At 44.9% G+C, this 20,651-nt stretch overlaps 1 protein-coding gene across 4 annotated transcripts in view; it reads left to right on the forward strand.

The window, feature by feature from the left end:
* Window positions 1–20,651, forward strand: part of nkrf (NFKB repressing factor) — a 52,321-nt gene that overhangs the window by 17,596 nt on the left and 14,074 nt on the right. For 2 of the 4 annotated variants that reach the window (XR_013548146.1, XM_078412162.1), the window contains exons 1-2: window positions 5,983–6,405; window positions 17,678–17,799. Coding sequence is in view for 3 of the 4 variants with exons in the window: in XM_078412162.1 (XP_078268288.1) it covers window positions 6,197–6,405; window positions 17,678–17,799 (331 nt within the window). In the remaining variant the exon portion in view is untranslated. Of the gene's footprint in view, window positions 1–5,982; window positions 6,406–11,848; window positions 11,974–17,677; window positions 17,800–20,651 lie in introns of those variants that run through there. The other 2 variants (XM_078412164.1, XM_078412163.1) reach the window with 2 other exon arrangements.

Here is a 20,651-nt window from a genome sequence, read left to right on the forward strand (position 1 = left end):
CTCCCTATAACTCCTGCCAGTAAGCCCAAATCTGCTTGCTTCAGCAACCTTCAGCTTCGGCAATTGCTTCAGCAACCCCATGCAACTTAATGACATCCTTCCTATTAGCTGGGTGACCAGAACTTCACACAGTACTCCGAGTGTGGCCTCACCACATTTGGTTAAATAGATGGTGTTTAAGAAGTATTTTAAAAGATAAAGGAAAGAAAAAATGCAACGGTTTAGGGAAAGAATTTCTGAGCATAGCACCTTGGTAGGTAAAGGAACCATCACTGGTGGTGGAGCAAAGAAAATTGGAGATATGGTGAGAGCTGGAATTGGAGAAGGCCAGAGATCTTGGAGAGGAAATAGTTGGAGGTTTGGCCAATAAGTCATCTGTAAACAAGGATAACAATTTAAAAATCTGGCATTTCTGGAATTGATGCTGTTTTTGATTCTGAACACAGAAGTATATCATGAATGAGATTTGGCTCAAATCTGGATATGAGTCAAAGAACAATCACATTTTTCTTGGAGAACCTAGAACTAGGGTCACTGTTTAAAAAATAAGGACAGAGATAAAGTGAATTTATCCTCTGATGGTAAAGCAAGTTGTTTGAACTTTCTTCTACCAAGGTCTGGGAAAGTGTTTTCACAAATATTTTTAAGGCAGATTCACACAGATTCTTGCTAAGAAAAGGGGTGAAAGTTTACTACAACGTGGAAGTACAGAGTTGCAGTCAGATCAATTACTGTATAATCTAATTGAATGGTGGAACGCATTCAAGAAATCAAACAAAATTATATATTCATTTGGACATCAAATGATTGATGGTATCACAAAATGCTGGAGTAACTCAGCAGGTCAGGCAGCATCTCAAGAGAGAAGGAATGGGTGACGTTTCGGGTCGAGACCCTTCTTCAGACTGATGTCAGGGGGCGGGACAAAGAAAGGATATAGGTGGAGACAGGAAGACAGAGGGAGAACTGGGAAGGGGGAGGGGAAGAGAGGGACAGAGGAACTATCTAAAGTTGGAGAAGTCAATGTTCATACCACTGGGTTGCAAGCTGCCCAAGCGAAATATGAGGTGCTGTTCCTCCAACTTCCGGTGGGCTTCACTATGGCACTGGAGAAGGCCCATGACAGAAAGGTCAGACTGGGAGTGGGAGGAGGAGTTGAAGTGCTCAGCCACCGGGAGATCAAGGTTGGTTAAGGCGGACTGAGCGAAGGTGTTGAGCGAAATGATCGCCAAGCCTTCGTTTGGTTTTGCCAATGTAGAGAAGTTGACATCTAGAGCAGCGGATACAATAGATGAGGTTGGAGGAGGTGCAGGTGAACCTCTGTCTCACCTGGAAAGACTGTTTGGGTCCTTGGATGGAGTTGAGGGGGGAGGTAAAGGAACAGGTGTTGCATCTCCTGCGGTTGCAGGGGAAAGTGCCCGGGGAGGGTGTGGTTTGGGTAGGAATGGACGAGTGGACCAGGGAGTTACGGAGGGAACATTCTCTGCAGAACGCAGAAAGGGGAGGGGGTGGGAAGATGTGGCCAGTTGGAGGTGACGGAAATGTTGGAGGATGATTTGTTGGATATGCTGGCTGATAGGGTGTAAGGTGAGGACGAAGGGGATTCAAATGATCGACCATTCTCTCATATCACTATCTACCATTTGGAAAAAGTATTCACTCCATCAAAACCCCAGATTAAAAATGTTCACGAATTCTCCTCATGGCCTTCTGTCTTTCAGTAGCAAAAATCCCAGAGGAACAATGACCTCCTTGTTACTAAAGTTCCTATGCATCATTCCAGAAATCCATATCATGCTGCCATCCCAAAATCAACATTCTGGAAAATTATATTTCTTATTTGTGTTTAATACCAGTATTTATAAAACTAAAATATTCCATTAATCACTTTAACATATTCAATTATAGAGTCATACAGCCATACAGCATAGAAACAGGCCCTTTGGACTTTTACATGTTTGCCATCTATCATGCTTATCTATCATGCTTATCTATGCTATTCCTGCTTGCCTGCGTTAATTCCACATTCTTTATCTGAGTGGTAAATTTCCCTACTGATTTAGTATCTTTCCAAAGAGTAGAATTTACTTATTTCTTCTTGTTTATATCAAAATATATTATTCGACTCTGAATTGTGATCTCCACATGTTTTGCCAACTGACTTATGACTATCTCTTGGGCTGAAGGTCCTGTCTCCAATGCTGTACGATTCTGGTTAAGTTATAATCCTCCTGAACCCTGTTTGGCTTATTGGCTACTTTTGGGCTATTAGCAAATTTGGAAGCTTTATTCCCCCTATCCAAATCAAAGAGCAGAGGATCCACAACTAGCTCTTGGGCATATCAATTGCAAATTGAGGAATACTCTCTTTTTGCTGGGGTGTTCTTTTGTTGAATCTGTAGCCTTTGGTGGGATGTCACATTTAGTTTAGTTTAGAGATACAGGTGGAAACAGGCCCCTTTGGTCCACTGAGACGACGCCAACCAGCGATCCTCGCACACTAACACTATCCTACACAGTAGGAACAATTTTACAATGTTACCAAAGCCAATTAACCTACAAACCTCTGCACCATTGGAATGTGGGAGGAAACCAGAACACCCGGAGAAAACTCATGCGATCACAGGGAGAACGTACAAACTCTGTAGAGACAACACCCGTGATCAGGATCGAACCCCAGTCTCTGGCACTGTAAGGCAACAACTCTACCACTGTGCCGCCAAACCTGCTGACTTAAGCAGCCATAAATGATTTATTGACACAACTTCAATGAAGAGTTTGGGAGTTGGAGTTGTAGAGTCACACTGCATGGAAATTGGCCCTTCGGCCCACTGATTCTAAACCAAGCATCGAAGACCCATTTACACCAATTCCAGTTTTATTCTTACCACATACCATTCCACTCCACTCACCTACACATTTGGGATAATTAACAATGGTCAAATCGCCTACCAATCCGCATGTTTTAAAGAGATAGGCGGAAATTGGAGAACATCCATGCAGTCACAGAGAGAACTTGCATACACTGCTCAGACAGCACAGGAGGTGAGGACTGAATCTAGGTTGTGGGAGGTGTGAAGTAGTAGCTTTATTCATCTATGCCATTGTGCTGCCTAAGCTGGCTTGGTCAAGAATTATTGCTCATGTTTAGGCTTAGGTTTATTATTGTCTTGTGTACCAAGCAAGATTTAGTGAAAAGCTTTGTTTTGCATGCTATCCAATCAAATCAGATATTACACAGAAATTCAATCAAGCCCAACTCAAGTACAATAGGGGAAGGTGCAGAATATCGTGGTCAGCATTGTGGCATTGTCGTCAATTAGGTCGAGGAGAATCAGACTGTACCCTAGTTTGTGGAAGGACCATTCAGAAGCCTGATAACAGAGGGGAAGAAGCTGTTCCTTAGTCTGATGGTGCACACATTCAAGCTTCTGCATCTTCTGCCTGACAGGAGCAGGGAGAAGGAGGAATAAGCAGGGTAGGAAAGGTCTATGATTCTGTTGGCTGCTTTGCTGAGGTAGATGGAGTTAATTGCTAGAGCGTCTGGTCCGTGTGATCGACTGGGCTACATCTACAACTTTCTGCAATTTCTTGCAGTCTTGGGTAGAGCTGTTCCCAAACCTTGCAAGCTATGATGCAACCAGACAGTATGTTTTTTTTATAGGGACAGGCAGCATTTTGTGTCATGCTGCCTGTCCCGCTGAGTTAATTCCGTTTTTTGTGTCTATCTTTCGTTTAATCCAGCATCTGCAGTTCCTTCATGCACAGTATGCTTTTTTTTATGGTGCATCTGTAGAAGATTGTAAGAATAATTGAAGACATACCAATTTTCTCGATCTCCTGAGGAAGCAGAGGCATTGGTGTGCCTTCTTGGTTGGTCCGTGGTAGATCATTGGCAATATTACCGCCAAGGAACCATTTCCACTTTGGCACCATTGATACTGGTTGGGGCATGTACTACGACATGTTTCCTGAAGCCCATTATTAGCTCCTTCATCTTGCCGACATTGAGGGAGAGGTTGTTGTCCTGACATCATTGGTGTTGTGGTGGTATTTGACAACTAATCAAATCCCAATTGCTAAAAGAACCATCTTCTCATTGCTCTTTCCAGGAGCTTACTCCCCTGACAGTTGAAAACGGCAACATCACAATTGATGACAAAACAATCGTGAATTTGCATTTGTATATTTTCTAAATTTCAGTAACAATTCCACACATCAAACTTGTTCAGAGAAGTCCGAGATTAGAGCTCTTCAAAAGGAATTGTGGTTGACTACAAATGTCTTTGCAAAGGTTCCAGGGATATACCTGCGTCCTTTCCGTAGGTCTCAAACGTCAATGAAACGACTTTTTAAAGTGTAGGAAACGCAACAGTCAATTGGCGCACAGTAAACTCTCTCAGTCCCACACGGCAGTGCGACAGGGGTCGGGTCATCTATTTCCAGTGGTGTGGCGTCGAGAACAACGCGGGGCCGGAGCCCACCCCTTCAAACGGGAGAAGGAACACAAAGAGGCGCAATCCAAACGGCCAGGGCCAACAGTGGTAAGAGAGCGGCGCTCGCCGAATTTTCGACTCCACGTGGAAGGTCCCACCCGGGGTGGCAACTGTGAGCGGTGAAATGTGACTGTGTCGTGGATGGGGGGGGGGGGGGGAGCAGATGGGGGGATGGAAGAGGAGTTGGGGAGGGGGGGGGGTTGAGAGGATGGGGAGCAGTTTGGGGGGGTCAGAGCAGGGGAGGAGTGGGGGGAGTATAGGTGGAGGGGTGAGGGGAGGGGGTGGAGGGGTGAGGGGAGGGGGTGGAGGGAGGGTTGAGAGGAGGGGGAGGTGTGGGGGGAGATGATGGGGTGAGGGGATGGAGGGTTGAGAGGAGGGGATAGGGTGGGGAGGAGGGGATAGGGTGGGTGGAGGGGAAGTGGGAGGGTGAGGGTACGGGAGAGGGAGGGGGTTGAGGAGAGGTGGGATGAGCGGAGGTAAGGGGTGTTGGGGTGGAAGGGGGATTTGGGGGGAAGGGAGGATAGGGGTGGAGTGATGGTGGTAGGGGAGTGGTCAGGGGTGGGTGATGTGGGGGTTGGGGGAGAGGTAAGGCAGTATGGGGAGGAGGGTAGGAGTGGGGGTAGGGGGTTGTAAGGAGGAGGGGAGTGGAGTTAGGGGGTTGTAAGGAGGAGTGGGGTTAGGGGAGATGGGTTGGGGGGTAAATGTTGATACCTGCATGAATGGCATCTTGGTCGGCATGAACAAGTTGGACCGAATGATATCTTCCCATGTTAACGCTCTTCTCGGAACTCGCCTGAAATCAGTGAACGCACTCTGCAGGTCCCGACCCGAAACGTCGTCTGTCCATTCCCTCCACAGATGCTGCCTGGCCTGTTAAGTTACTCCAGCACCTTGTGTTCTGCTCAAGGTCCAGCATCTGCAGTTCTTTGTGTCTCCGACACATCTGAGTCTGAAGACGGGTCCGGTCCCGAAATACCTCCTGTCCATTTCCCTCCACGGATGCTGCCAGTTCACCGACATTTTGGGTAAAACAGCGGGCCAGGTAGCATCCACTGGAGAGCGTGGGGGATAGACGGGCGAGTTTTGGTCGGGACTCTTATTCAGAAGAAGGGATCTGACCCGAAAGGTCACCTATCCATGTCCTCAAGAGAAGCTGGGTCAGTTCAGGACCCGCAGCGTTACAACATCACTTTGTGTTTTGCTCAAGACCTGCAGTTCCTTGCGCCTTAACCTCTGTGAGTACATTTATTTTTTACAAAGGGGGGGGCAGACGCTTTCTCTCTCCTCCTCTCCTTAAAAAAACCCAGATATATCTCGGTGTTGAATTGTGCCCGGGGCAGTGCTGGTGTCAGGGCGGCGTGGGATGTAGCGTTTGTGACAGCAGAACGGATACATTGTGGTGCTAGGCTGTGCTGTGCTGAGCGGCGCCTGCAGTCAGCAGTCTGCCAAGGCGGGGGGCGCTGTAGGCTGGCGGTCGGCAGTCGGAGCGGAAGGCAAGCAGGCGGCTGCGGCGGAGGAGGAGGCGCGGCGTTGCGTTGCGGGCCTTGAGTTTGCTGTCGCCGGCAGCGTGCGCTGCAAAGCCAGGGATCGGCGTGCGGTCGCGGCCAGTGAGAAGCCGGGCGATTCCCCGCACCGGGCCCGCGTCCCCCCCTCTCCCCGTCCCCCCCTCACGGCGCGGGGCTCCGGGCCCGGCCTCTAAGATGGCGACCGGCGTGGACTCGCTGGCCAGGCCCAAGAGGCAATTGATCGAGGCGGTGGAGCACTACCGCGGGCACTCCGAGAGCGACGGCCACTGGCACGTCCGCCGCCAGTTCATCAGCAGCCACATGCACGACTACCCGGGCGGCAGGATGGAGCAGCTGCTCGCCCTCTCCATGGTCTGGACCAACCACGTCTTCCTGGGCTGTAGGTGAGTGAGCGAGCGGCGCCTAGGCCCCGGGCCTCGGCTTCTGTTACATAACCCAGCACTCGCGGCGGCGGCGGCGGCGGCGGCAGGCCTCAGCCCCGAACAGTGGATCAGCTCCTGCGGGATGGTGGACAACTGACAGTAGTGGCTCCCTCCTGTCTTGGCAAGCAGGGGCTGTAATCCTCCCCCCCCCCCCCCCCCCCCTAAATCTTCCACAATTTATAGTTTTCTGGTAGCCGTTTCCTCTTTATGTTATTGATCGATGGAGTATAACTTTCCCAGAAGATGGTGTGACAACAGAGTGCCAGTATTAAACTTGGAGGATGAGATTTGCAGGTGCCCGTTGACAGAAATGTTGGTCCATCCAAGGTTTGTCATGCGTTAATCTTTTTCCACGATTGACTTGTTGGTGTTGGTACGATGCAGAACCAGGGAGTTGCTTTCTGGACGCGGCTTCTGCCAGAAGTGTTTCCTTCCACGTGCTCTTGGAATATTAAACATGAATATTGGCTTTTTCTACCAGAAGCTTTCTTCTTAAATCCCAACCCTGGCTTCCTTCACAAGAGCTCATGGACTGACATCCCAAAGATTGAGGCTTTGGATCAGCTACCTCTTTATTTGTTCGCCCACTGGACTGAATTTTTTAGAGTAGTCTTGAGTTATTATTTTTGTACTTTACCCCACCGCCCCCCTCCCCATTCCCCTCCATTGCCCATTTCACCCTTCAAAGCCATCATGCCAACACTCACCCACTTGCTCCCATTGTAATTCCCACTGAACTATTGATCAACCAACTTTCAGTCTGAAAAAGGGTCTCGACCCGAAACATCACCCATTCCTTCTCTCCTGAGATGCTGCCTGACCCGCTGAGTTACTCCAGCATTTTGTGTCTACCTTCGATTTAAACCAGCATCTGCAGTTTTTTTACACACATCCAACTTTCCTTTCTGGCTCTTGTGCTAGCTGCTATTAATAAAGACTTTCTTTCCTTAAAGGTTGAATCTTAATCTCCTTCTTCAAATCTGCTATCATAACATGTCTCCTTGACAAAGCATTCTCCACTGGCACCCTAAAACTGCCAGTTCCAACCTCCTTGACCGCTCCAAGTTACTGCAAGTGTTGGTTCCTGCGATTCATGCCTTTCTTCTCTTGCAAGTTGCATTTTAATTTCAGAGTGATTGTGACAAATATAATTTATCCCTGTCTTAATCTGTCTGCAGGCTTTGATAGGGTTCCCAAATCATCCTCGTCCATGCTGTTGTTACCAGAGGATGACTTGCTATGGCTTCTCTTCATGCATAGTTACCCCTGATGTCTCTTCCATTTTCTTATCTACAGTAATTTGATAACACTATCCAAAAATACAGCACATCGAATTCTATCTTGGCGCCACTTGTCTTGTCAACTATCCACCATTGGGAGGGGGGAAAAGTAATTTACTTCAACCAGATAATGGGAAGATCGGAGCTGTTTTGATCCTTAGTTTAGAATCTTAGAGCTTTACTGCAAGGAAACAGGCCCTTTGGCTCAACTTATCCCCGCTGACCAAGTTGGGTCACAACAAATGTCGTCCCCCATATCTCTCAACAATCAGAAAGAGAACCCAGACAAAATGGACTTTGACTGAGGCTTTAACTCTCTTTTTACTGATGCCGTCTGACTTTCCAAGTGTTTCCAGCATTTTTGGTTTTGTTTCAAACTGTGTTGATATATTGATGCCGAAATTAGCTTGGAATCACTTATCTGCATCACTGTAATGATGTTTCCCTTTATCATAATGCAGCCCAATTAACACCCCTGTTTTTAAAACCCTCAGCTATGCTTCTCTTACCTTTCAGCACAATTCCCGTGGAGTTGTGACTGACCTCTTTCGCTATATAGTGGTCATATCGAACTCTTGACTGTTCCAACTCACCCCAGTCTCCATTCGCCTGGTTTTGAAATGAGCAACGCCTTTACTTTTTTTCCCCCGAGCCATTCTTTGCCCTTTGCTTTACCTTTCCCAATCTCTGTTTTCTTCTTCAGCCCTATACTCTCGTAAAATACCTGAAATCCTCCCATTGCAGCTCCTATTTTAGCTTCTTGATTTGATTGTTCCACTTTGGCAGTGATGTCTTCGGCTCTTTGGCTTTAAGCTTTTCCCCAATCCTCTTTCCACCTCTTGATTCTGTTTTTCCCCTCGAAGAAAGCTTTAGCAAGTCCTGTGTCTTGTTTAGTATGATAGTATTCCAGTGAAGTGCCTTGGGATAGTTTGCAAAAAGCATTTTATAAATTCAGAATATTGTGGAAATGTGTCATAGGTGGCTATAGAGCATGGGGTTTGCTGAGATACCTATTTGAAAGTACTGTGGGAGTATCACTGCATTTATGGATTAAAAACCATAAGTGTAATGAATTTTGATTAGTGCTTTACGTTTTGCATGCAATGGATGTACTCCAGAAGCAAAAGAGGAATTATTTTTTAAAACTTTATTTTGTGCTGGAATGTTTGATTAACACATTCTTTCTGTCTTTGAGAGTTCCTTACAAGCCACAAAGAAATTTAGATGTAGTTTCTATTGATTTGTGACTACTTACCAATCTAACACACAGGTTGGATATTGTCTGATTAGTACATTACAGCAGAACTTATCAAATTAAAACTAAATATTTCAATTAATTCAGAGTTGATAAGTCAGTTTGCTAGAATTTCTGTACTCGGAGTGTCAATGCTTGACTTTTCATGGCCAAATAGAAATATAGGCATGCCATGGCCCATCGGGTAACAGGTATTTGCTCTCGCAAAATTCACATATCACCACATAAAATTTTGAAATCTATATATATATATAGTATATATTTCTAAAACTCTCATCTTGTATATTTGTTTGTATGTATGTTTGTTTGTTCCCTAAATACAGCCAAAACGGTACAGGATAGCACAACAATTTAAGGCCCACCTTACTCACCGTTCACCTGCGGCGTGCATTTCTCAAGTTTCATTATATTTTAAAAGTTATTAACTTAATAAACTTTAATAAATGCGCTCCCCCCCCCCCGCACAGCAGCGCCGGGAGGACCAGTACCCGTCCCGCGTGACCCGCGCCTGACCTTCCTCCCGTGGTGCAGCACAGAGGGTCAAAGAAGATGGCCGCCGGCAGGACGAACGTGCCACAGCGCCTTGCGGCTGCTCTCCTACTGCTGGCCGCCCGGGGCTGGAGTGAGTGGCTCCCTTTTCCCTTTCCTCTCACCCGGTCCTGGGGGAGACTCCCGGCCGGCAACGGGTCCACAGGTCGTCAGTTGGGGGAGGGTTACCTGGCCCGCAGGAGAGCTTTGGACCCAACGGATTCACGCTGCACTAGTATTTAGTAAAATTTGCTGTCAATTAATCATAAGCCATGTGTTCTATTGACATAGTTTATTGTAAGGTCGGCAATATACTGGCTATTGAGTGAATATGTCAAGTAGCTCTCCTTACAGCAGCTGATGTTTCAAGGGAGAGATTGCACATCAGATTCCAGCACAATGTTTGTTCTTACTCCTAATCTTTGACCTTAAGCATCCAAGAGTCAAGTCAAGGTTGTTTAATTATCATACATATTGACAATGGAACAATAAAATTCTAGTGTGCTGCAGCATAGCTAACCTGCAAACTGAATACACACAGATAATATATAATAAATAAAAAATATCAATAATTTAATAACCATGATATTAGTGCAAAAATAAAACCTAATCTGAAGAGTGACCAAAGATAGTCCATAGAAGTTCATAGTTGCCACAGCTGGTTCAAGATATTGCAGCACTGTTTCCTCCTTTTTGACACTTAATGCTGGAAGGGAAGGATAATAAATGGAAATACCAAAACCTTAAGGATGCCTCCGTGTCAGATACTGGCTTGATTTGGACATGTCTCACCATTCCTTTGGCCTCTGCGTTAAAATCCGGGAGCCCTGTCACACGGGATTGTTGGATGCCAGATGTTCAAGGAGATAGTCCACCTTTAATAGTTTTTCTGGAACCTTTTAATTTTTTATGATCACAGAAGGTAACTTGCCTCAAAAAATCCTCAAGGAAATTCGAACAACCAGACAAATCATTAGCATTGTCAATGTTCTTCAATAAGACTCTCTTCCCCTTTTGTTAAGAAAGCATAGCTTCAGCTTCCAAAAGATCAGGCAGCCTTGTGCCTCAAATTATTTTATTCACCAGCTTCAGATGAGCAACATCAAGGTGAACTGCCAGGTCCTTATGCTATTCTTCAAAACAATTGTGTAGGAAGAAACTGCAGATGCTGGTTTATACCGAAGATAGACACAAAATGCTGGAGTAATTCAGCGGGACAGGCAGCATCTCTGGAGCGAAGGAATGGGTGACGTTTTGGGTTGTGACCCTTCAGACTGAGAGCCAGGGGAGCGGGAGAGGGAGACACAGAGATAAGGAAGGGTAAAGTGTGGAAATGAGACATCAAAAAGATGCAGCTCAACGAAAATGTAGAATAGATAATTGTTAGCAAGAAGAAGATGACAACAAAGCAAACAGATAATGTACTCGGGGATAATCAGACTGGTCGGAGAACTGGGAAGAGGTGGGATGGAGAGAGAGAGGGAAAGCAAGGGTTACTTGAAGTTAGAGAAGTCAATATTCATACCACTGGGATACAAGCTGCACAAGCAAAATATGAGGTGCTGTTCCTTCAAAACAATTATTGTTTTCATTTTAGAACATAGAACAGTCCAGCACAAGAATGGTCCCTTTGGCCCACAATGTCTGTGCTGAACATGCTGCCAAGACCATCAATATCCATATGCCTCTCTAAAAGCCTCTCAAATGTCACCATGGTATTTGCCTCTACCACCAACCTTGGCAGTGTGTTCCAGGCACCCACGACCCCCTTTGGATAGGTTTTTGCCCCGTGCATCTCATTTAAACTTTGTCCCTCTTACCTTAAAGCCACACATGCCCTCCAGTATTTAATTTTCCATCCTTGGAAAGGAGTTCTGACTGTCTACCCCATCTATGCCTCATAATTTTGTATACTTTAGTTTCCTTTAGAGATAATAATAATACATTTAATTTATATAGCGCTTTTCAGGAAACTCAAAGACGCTTTACAGAGCAAACAAGACATAAAAACAAACAAACAAGAGATTTGTCCAGACGGAGAAGCGGCGAACAAACAGCGCCAGCGTCCTCCCACATCAGGGTCCGACAGTAAACAATAAAGAACACAAGACACACAATTACAATTTAACACAAACAACCATCACAGTGATTGCTACAGGCACACCCTCACTGTGATGGAAGGCAAAGAAAAGTCTTATCACCTCCTCATTCTTCTCCCGCGGTCAGGCAGTCAAACTGCTGCCTCGAGGCGATCGAGGCTCCCGACTTTTGAAACCCCCGCCAGGCGATGGAAAGTCCCCGAGCCACGCAGGGCGATGAAGGTCCTGCGAGCGGGTCGATCGAACCTCGCGATTCGGGCGATCGAAGCTGCTACGGCTGGAGCTCCCGAAAGCCGGTCGCCAGCCAGGGACCTGCGAGCTCCCGATGTTGCGGTCTGCAGGGCCCACGGCCGAAGCCTCCGAGATGGTAAGTCCAGGCCCTGCGACCGGAGTCTTCAAGGTCGATCCCAGCTGGAGGCCGCCAACTCCACAGTGTTAGGCCGTAGCGCGAACAGAGATACGACACGGAAAAAGGTCGCATCTCCGTTGAGGAGGAGATTAGAAAAAAAGGTTTCCCCCACCACCCCCCACATATACAGAGCTAAAAATAAATCAAAACATACATTTAAACAGTAACAATAGACAAAGACAAAAAAAGACAAAGAGACTGCCGGTGAGCCGCAGCCGCAAGGCGCAGCCACGCCCCTTATTAGCATGTGTAGATACAGCACGTGTAGAGGCTCTTTGGCCCACCTAGTCCGCGCCAACCAGCACGACCCCCAAACACGAACACTATCATACACACTATGGAAAACGTACAATTTTAACGAAGCCAATTAACCTACAAACCTGTATGTCTGGAATGTGGGAGGAAACTGGAACACCCGGAGAGAACCCATGCTGTCACTAGGAGAATGTATAAACTCCATCCAGACAGCGCCCCTAGTCAGGATCAAGCCCGGGTCTTGGCGCTGTAAGGCAGCAGCTCTACCCCTGTGCCACAATGTCGCCCTAAGTAAAAAGCATGTCTCCCTGCAACCTCTGGCGTTCCAGAGAAAACCATCCAATTCCATCTGAAATCAAATTGTGATCTAGATTTATTTGAAGCTCCTCTCCTTCTAAATAGGTTCAGTGTATGTTCTATCTTTACGATGTCAATTCTGACCTCATTGCTGAAAGATTATTGCCAAAACCTATTGAATGTGACACATTCACACAGGTGAGCCCAGGGATAATTTGAAGCACTAATTTTCACTGATGTTAGTCTTGGTCCAGAAAACCCTTTAGTCATTGATAACACACTTTAGCTGTTAAGTAATTTATTTTGTATAATTATTGACTGAAAGTAATATTCAATGCAATTGGAAGGTGACATCCTTATGTTTACCCAGATGTGGATTTGCTGCTTGAGTGAAATATTGATTTTTGAGGAGAATTGAACAGGCTTTATGCTTAATTATGAATGGGGCCTGAATTATTCGTATATTTTTGCTCTGTTTCTTGGTGTTATGGGGTATTATTGTTGCAAAATAAGATATTTTCAATTTGCAAAAATCTTCATCTTTTAGTGTCTGGCAAATTGCAACCAAACCTAGAATGAAAGTACATGCACAATCATCTGTAGCATTGTTTTCACTATTTTCCATGTTAGGTAACGTCATATCAGTGGTGAGTAATTCTCCAAGATGTATACAAAAGTGATTTGTTCATCGGATAGTTTCATAAAAGAAATTACATGGTTGAATTTATAAAATGTATTGGTAATAATTTTGTAGGTATTATAAAGAGTGAATAGTGAAAAACTGAACAGTTATTAAGTTATAACTGAAAAAATAAGTCCTAAGTATGAATCATGAAGATTGATATGAAGCTAGGACATAAGGGATTGTTAATCCACGCATTTTGATTTTCAACCTTTCTTAAAGTCACATTCAAGAGGCTTCTTACATTTTCTGATTATTTTTAGATATGGAACGTTGTTGGAGCCCAGAGAGGGAGGATCTGCTTTAATTCATGTACTGTTGTTCAAGTTATGAATTTCTAGTGCATAAGTGTAGAACAACGACCGGGCACTTTGCAATACTGGAGGAGAAGCACTTTGCAATGCTGGAATAGAAGTCAGAGTTCATTGCCGCAGTGTTCAGTCTGAGTTAGTGGGGATCTCTTGTCAGTTGAGTGGTATTTAAAGTAAATTTTGGATAGCATAAAGATCAATCGGAGGGATGTGAATTTGTCATAATCTTTCATTTTTAAATCACACATACAATAATCAAATCTTGTTCTGTACATTTAGAAATTAAAATTCACAAAATGTGTTTGAAGCTACATGTAAATGTTGCCTGTAAAATAGAAACACTTTGGGATTGGGGTCTCCTCTAACTAAAACACCAGAGCAGATCCATTTGTATATTTTAAACTAAAGTGTTCAATTTATTTTGCTAATGAACTCACTAATAAATAAAAACTATTAAAGAATATTGTTCTTGGACACAATGGACTTTAATTATCTAGATCGATACATACATGAACCGAATATTGTTGGAGCTTTCCTCTGGAGTGGGTGTTAATCCAAGACCAGAAATCCTTGTCTTCTTCTTGCGTTTGAGGCAGCAGAAATTATGTAACGCCCTCCAGGCGCTGTAGCCAGTGCAACGTGCGGTTGTCGAGGGCCGTGAGGTCTATCTACCCCTCCACCAGGGGGACGGAGGACAGTGCAGTCGAAAATGACGCGCTGCGCTGTTTGCTGGTCTGCTCCACACACGCAGGCTGCTGATGAACGCAACCCCCAACGATGCATGTTGGCGTTGAACCGGCCGACTCCTGTGCGGAGCCGGTTCAGGGCGACACACTCTTTGCGGGGCATGTCCGAGCCGGGTGGGGCTGTGGTGTTCGGTGTGACAGTGAATTGAGGAGGTCGCGATGTCTGTTCCCAGCTGGTTCTCCATGCTCCTAGTATGTTGAAACCGGAGCCACAGAGGGTCGCTGCATGACGGGAGAAAGGGTGACGAGATGACAGGCGTTGAGGTCCCAATTGCTGTGAATCCTGGGCGAGGTGGTGCAAAGGATGTTTGGCGTCCGATGGGGCCTTGCACACCAGCCTCTGAGTGAAGAACTCTCTGCGAAGCTTGGCGGGTGCGATACCTGCGAGCACCGGCAGGAGATCCGTCGGAGTAGGGCGTAGGCAGCCAGTGATGATCCGCATAGTGTCGTTGAGGGTGGCGTCTAGCTTGCTGGTATGAGCGCTGCGGCACCATGCTGGGGCGGCGTACTCAGCGGTGCTGTACACGAGTGCAATAGCACTGGTTCGAAGAGTAGATGTCCTGGCACCCCATGTACCGTTCAAATCCTTGTCAAAACGCCATCATGCATATGAAACTGAGTTTCACTGCTTTTCAGCTTTTCCCGCTGAACTTGAAATATGTTATCTAGCCTCTTGTTAGTTTTCAGTTTGAGACTTTGATGTTCAAAAATTGGCAGCAGTAATTATCTCTGTGACTAAAGTTCAAAAATAATCCATTGGTCAGCAGGTGCATGCCAACCAAGATATTTACCTGACCTGGTCCCATTTAGCTTTGTTGAGCCGACAACCCTTTAAACCTTTACTATGCATGTACCTGTCTAAATGCTTTTTAACATGTAATTATACTCACCTTCACAGCTTCCTTTGGCAGCTTGTTTCATATTCTTACCATGGTCTGGCAGTTTGTTCCATATCACTATCACCCTTTGTGAAGAAGTTGCCTCTCAAGATCCCTTTTAATTCTTGCGTTAAATAAATGCCATCCACTTTTGGACTTCCCTACCCTGGAAAAAGACTGGACATTCAACTGGTCTATGCTCCTCGTTATTTTATAAACCCCTCTGGTCTCCCTCAACTTCCTACATTTTAGGGGGGGGAATTCCAGCCTGTCTAGATTCTCCTTATAATTCAAAGCCTCCAGTCCTGGAAACTGCCTCGCAAATCTTTTCTGAACCCTTTCCAGCTTAATGACTTCCTTCCTGTAGCTGGATGACCAGAGCTGCAGGCAGTACTTAAAATGTGATCTCACCAATGATATCCCAACGGAGAGACACAAGGGTAGAGATATCTATATCACTGAAAGAGATGGCACAGGTAGGTAGGGTGTTGAAGAAGACATTTGGCATGCTTGCATTCATTGGTCCGGGCATTGAGCATGCCAAATGCCCTTGTCACCAGTCTGTCCATCTGTGTTATCACATTCAGTGATCTAGGTATCTCTACCCTAGTTCTCTCTGTTCTACAACCCTCTCTGGGTCCCTACCATTTACCATGTAAGGTTCTGCCTGGTGGTAAATGAAATTGTGAAATGAATAGTGCTACAATTCCTGTCCTTATTGTCTGATTTTAGGCTCTTAAAATAACTGCATAGTACTAATTAAATCTCCCCTCAACGCCTTCTAAAGCAAGAAGACTTCCCCAATCTCCTTTGCTAAATCATTGCAATTGCTTTTAAAATCATTTAAAAATGATCCTGTATGTCTTGCTACTTTCATGGACTTCCCTGCTCCTTTCTCTTCTCTAAATTCATAATCTAATGCTTTTCAACTTTTGTTCCTGTGTGCTCAGTTCATTGATATTTTCTGCACTCCGCAACTTACTTTCTCATTGTTAACTATGAGGCCAATTTTTATACTGACTGCAAACCTCAAAGTTCCTCTGTTTAAGGAAAATTTGTTATATACCATAGAAAGCAAGAGACTTGACCCTGAGCCCTGCACCATGAATAGCCTTCCAGTTAATATTGTACTTGTTCACCTGTTTTCTTTGATTCTGCCACTTGATCATTTTTTGATTCAACTTGCCTATTCCCCTTGGGTCTCAGGAGCTTATTTATTGATCAATTTGTAATGTTGGACTGTGTCTAATGCCTGATTTAAAAATTCACATTAACACAGAACCTGATGATATTCTCAAAATTTTATAGATTTAACACAGCCTTCCCATAAAGAAACAATACTTTAGTCTTTGATTAGTTATGCTCTAGAGCATCTGTCAGAATTATTTCCGATTATATGGCCACAATTGATGTTCTGACTCTGCTCCCCTCTGTGATTTCCAACCATTACCTATCAAAACCTCCTCTCACTTGTGTCCACATGTTACCTTCCATGCTTTGTCCTGCCTTTCCTCTCTTCCAGTTTTATTCCCCCAACCCACAATGAGTCTGAAGAAGGGTCCCAACCTACAATACAATATCTTTTATTGTCATTGTACAAGTACAATGAGATTTTTGAATGTCGCTTCCATATCGATGTTATCAAATATATAAATAAATCACGGCGAAAATGAAAATAACAGGGGGGTGGAAGGAAAAAAAAGGGGAACAAGATAAAGTGCAAAAAAAAGTTCATGCAGGTGATGCTTGACCCGCTGAGTTACTAATGTCCTAATGTGTAAACCAGCATCTGCAGTTCCTCGATCTATTCTATTCTCTCATATTGGATTGATTGGCTTGTAATTACATGGTCCATCCCTTTTCATATTTTTATTATATTAGTAGTCTTCCAGTCCATATCACCTGTAGCCAGAAAGGAAGTGGTGTGAATTGAGCTTCGCAATACCCAAAGGCACCTGCAATATCCCACTCTGAAACACCACAGGATTGTATATAATTCCCTCCTGGGGTTGAAGAGAGTGCCATTCCCTCATCTTTTGCTGACATCTCATTCAGTGGTGAAAGCTGAGATGTGTGGGAAAGAACTGCAGATGCCTGTTTAAATCGAAGATAGACACAAAATGCTGGAGTAACTCAGCGGGACAGGCAGCATCTCTGGAGAGAAGGAATGGGTGATGTTTTGGGTCAAGACCCTTCTTCAGACTGAATCAGTCCAAAGAAGGATCTCAACCCGAAACATCGCCCATTCCTTCTCTCCAGAGATGCTGCCTGCCCCGCTGAGTTACTCCAGCATTTTTTGAAAGCTGAGATGCAGAGTTTAGGGAAATAAATTAGTCTGGATAGAATTTATTTTCATGAGGAAGTGTAGTTGACCATTATCTTGTGTGTATTTTCGGTCTATTATTAATTATATTAATAGCGTAACAGCATAAAATTATTACGGAATCATTTGTTAAAGAAGCATTGCTCACATTTATTTATCTTTGCTAATAGATACAGCCCTGATCTTTTGGAAAAGGTCTTTCAAATGGCAGAAGGTATTGATATTGATGACACAGGATCATCTGAGTTAGTTCCAGCGAGCACAACCAACAAAAGATCCAATTCTGACAGTGGTAAGTAAAGAACCCTTGTCCTTGTGTGTGTTGTATTGTAATGTAGAAACAGACAGCCCACCCAATCTGCCTGTTTATATCCACATCTTGAACAGTATACTCTAATCCAATGTCCTTTTCCAGTATCCTTTTATTATACTTCAATCGTCATAGTCATATAGCACGGAAACGGGCCCAATGTGCCCAGGCCGACCAATGTGCGCATACCGACCAGGTGCGCAGCGGTAGAGTTGCTGCCTCTCAGTGCCAGAGACCCAGGTTCAATCTTGACTACGGGTGCTGTCTGTACAGAATTTGTGTGTTCTCCCTGTGACTGCGTGGGTTTTCTCCGGTGCTCCAAAGACGGACAGATTTGTAGGTTAATTGGCTTTGGTAAAAAATTATCTTTGGTGTGGAGGATAGTGCTAGTGTACGGAAACCACTGATTGACGTGGACTCGGTGGGCCGAAGGAGCCTGTTTCCATGCTGTATCTCTAAAGTGTAAAGGCCCAAGATGTCCCATCTGCCCGCATTTGGCTCGTGTCCTTTAAACCTTTCCTATCCATGTACCCATCTTTCCAAGCTATTCTTCAATATTGACGCAATATTTCTTTCGTTTAAAGAAATTGTGTTAGCACATTCCACAATCTTGCAGCCTTTTTGTTTAAAAAAATCATTTTCACGTAATTTCTGTTCAAATGTTTAGCATATTTTATTTCTGTTGGATGCTAGATTTTGCTGGGGGTTATATAATTTCATGAATTCTCATCGGTTGAATAGAGAACAAAATTGCAAAGTAAATCTGCATTTGATCTGCAAAACCTACCTCAAATCAAATTCCATTAAATCTGTGGTAAATTTTCCAAATCACCACAATCAGTATGGTCTTGATTGAATTTGGCAATTTGTGCTGAATTATGGGCAGTTTGTGTTTCCAGGACTCAGTCCCTCTGGGAGCTGAACTGAACACAGAACATAGAATAGTACAGCACAAGAACTGGTCCTTCACCCCACAATCTGAACTGAACATTGTTTAGTTTATCGGGAGAAAAGGAATAGGTGATGATTCTGGTCGATTGAGAGTCAGAGAAAGGGAAACTAGAGGTATGGGAAGGTACAGAGAGCAGAGCTTGCATCGATGACTCGGGAAAGGCGGAGCCCACCATGGTCTATTGTTGGCTGGGGAACGAGATAATTACGAAGGAATACAAACGGTGAAATTAGCAAGAGGACTAGGATGGGGAGGGACGAAGAGAGTGGGAATGCAAGGGTTACTTGAAGTTAGAGAAATCAATATTCATGCCGCTAGGTCAGCCTTGGCCAATGCGATCTCCCAGTTACCTACCATTTTAACTTCCCTTCCCACTCCCATCCTGACCTTTCTGTCCTGGGCCTCCAGGACAGAGTGAAACTACATGTAAATGGAAGGAATAACACCTTATATTTGCTTGGACACCTTACAACCCTGCAGCATGAATATTGCTGAGGTTCAATGATTTCCACATGTTGAACAGTATACTCGAATCCAATGTGCTTGTCCAGTATCCTTTTATTATACTTCATTCGTCATAGTCATATAGCATGGAAACAGGCACATCGGCCCAATTTGCCCAGGCCGACCAATGTGCGCATGCTGACCAGTGCTATCCAAGACTATCAGTCAGTCCACCGTGCACAGATACAGGGTACAACATTTAGTGCAAGATAAAGTCCGATTAAAGATAGTTAAAAGGTCTCCTTTGAGGTAGATGGGAGATCAGGAAGATCAGGACTGCATTCTAGCTGGTGAGAGGACCCTGATAACAGTGGGGAAGGAACTGTCCCTCAATCTGGAGGTATGCGTGTTCAAACGTCTACCTTTTGCCTGATGGGAGAGGGGAGAAGAGGGAGTGATTGGGGTGAGACTAGTCCTTGATTATGCTGGTGCCCTTGCCGAGGCTGCGTGAAGTGTAGTCAATGGAGATTGGTTTGCGTGATTTGGGCTATGCCCACAACTCTGCAATGGATGGAGCTGTTCCCAAACCATTCTGTGATGCATCCCGATAAAATGCTTTCTATGGCGCATCTGTAGAAGTTGCTGATGGTTGTTGGCAGACCTGTCAATCTTCTCAAGCCATCTAAGGAAGTAGAGGCATTGGTGTGCTTTCTTGGCCAGCTTCCCAGTGGCCGGTCCATGACAAATTGCTGTTGATATTTATTGCTAGGATCTTGAAGTATTCGACCATCTCTACTTTGGCGCCATCAGTCTCATTGTTTCCTGAAGTCAATCACAATCTCAATTTCCTTTGTCTTGTTGACATTGAGGGAGAGATTGTTGTCTTGGCACCAGGTTTCAAGGTTCTCAGTCTGCTTTCTGTATTTAATCTTGTCACTATTTGGTATCTGGCCCACTAAAGAGGTGTTAACTGTGAACTTTTAAATTGAGTTAGATTAGTATTTGGCTGCACAGTCATGAGTATATAAGGAGTATAGGAGAGGACTGACAACGCATCTTGCGGGGCACCAGTGTTGAGAATCTTCATAGAGGATGATTTGTCACCAATCCTGACTGATTATGGTCTGTTGGTCAGGAAGTCGAGAATCCAGTCGCAGAGGGGAATGCTGATTCCAAGTTCCACGGGTTTGGAGAAGAGCTTGGTTGGGATAATTGTATTGAAAGTTGAGCTGTAGTCGATTAATAGGAGTCTGATGTAGGTGTCCTTCTTATCCAGGTGTTCCAGGGATGAGTGTAGGGCCAGAGAGATGGCATCAGCCGTGGACCTGTTGTGGCGGTAGGCGAACTACAGTGGATCTAGGCTGCTTGGTAGGCTGGATTTAATGTGTACCATAACCAGCCTCTCGAAGCATGATGCTAAGATCATCTCTTATCTACC

This window comes from Rhinoraja longicauda, chromosome 15, assembly GCF_053455715.1.
Source record: "Rhinoraja longicauda isolate Sanriku21f chromosome 15, sRhiLon1.1, whole genome shotgun sequence".
Taxonomy (NCBI): Eukaryota; Metazoa; Chordata; class Chondrichthyes; order Rajiformes; family Arhynchobatidae; genus Rhinoraja; species Rhinoraja longicauda.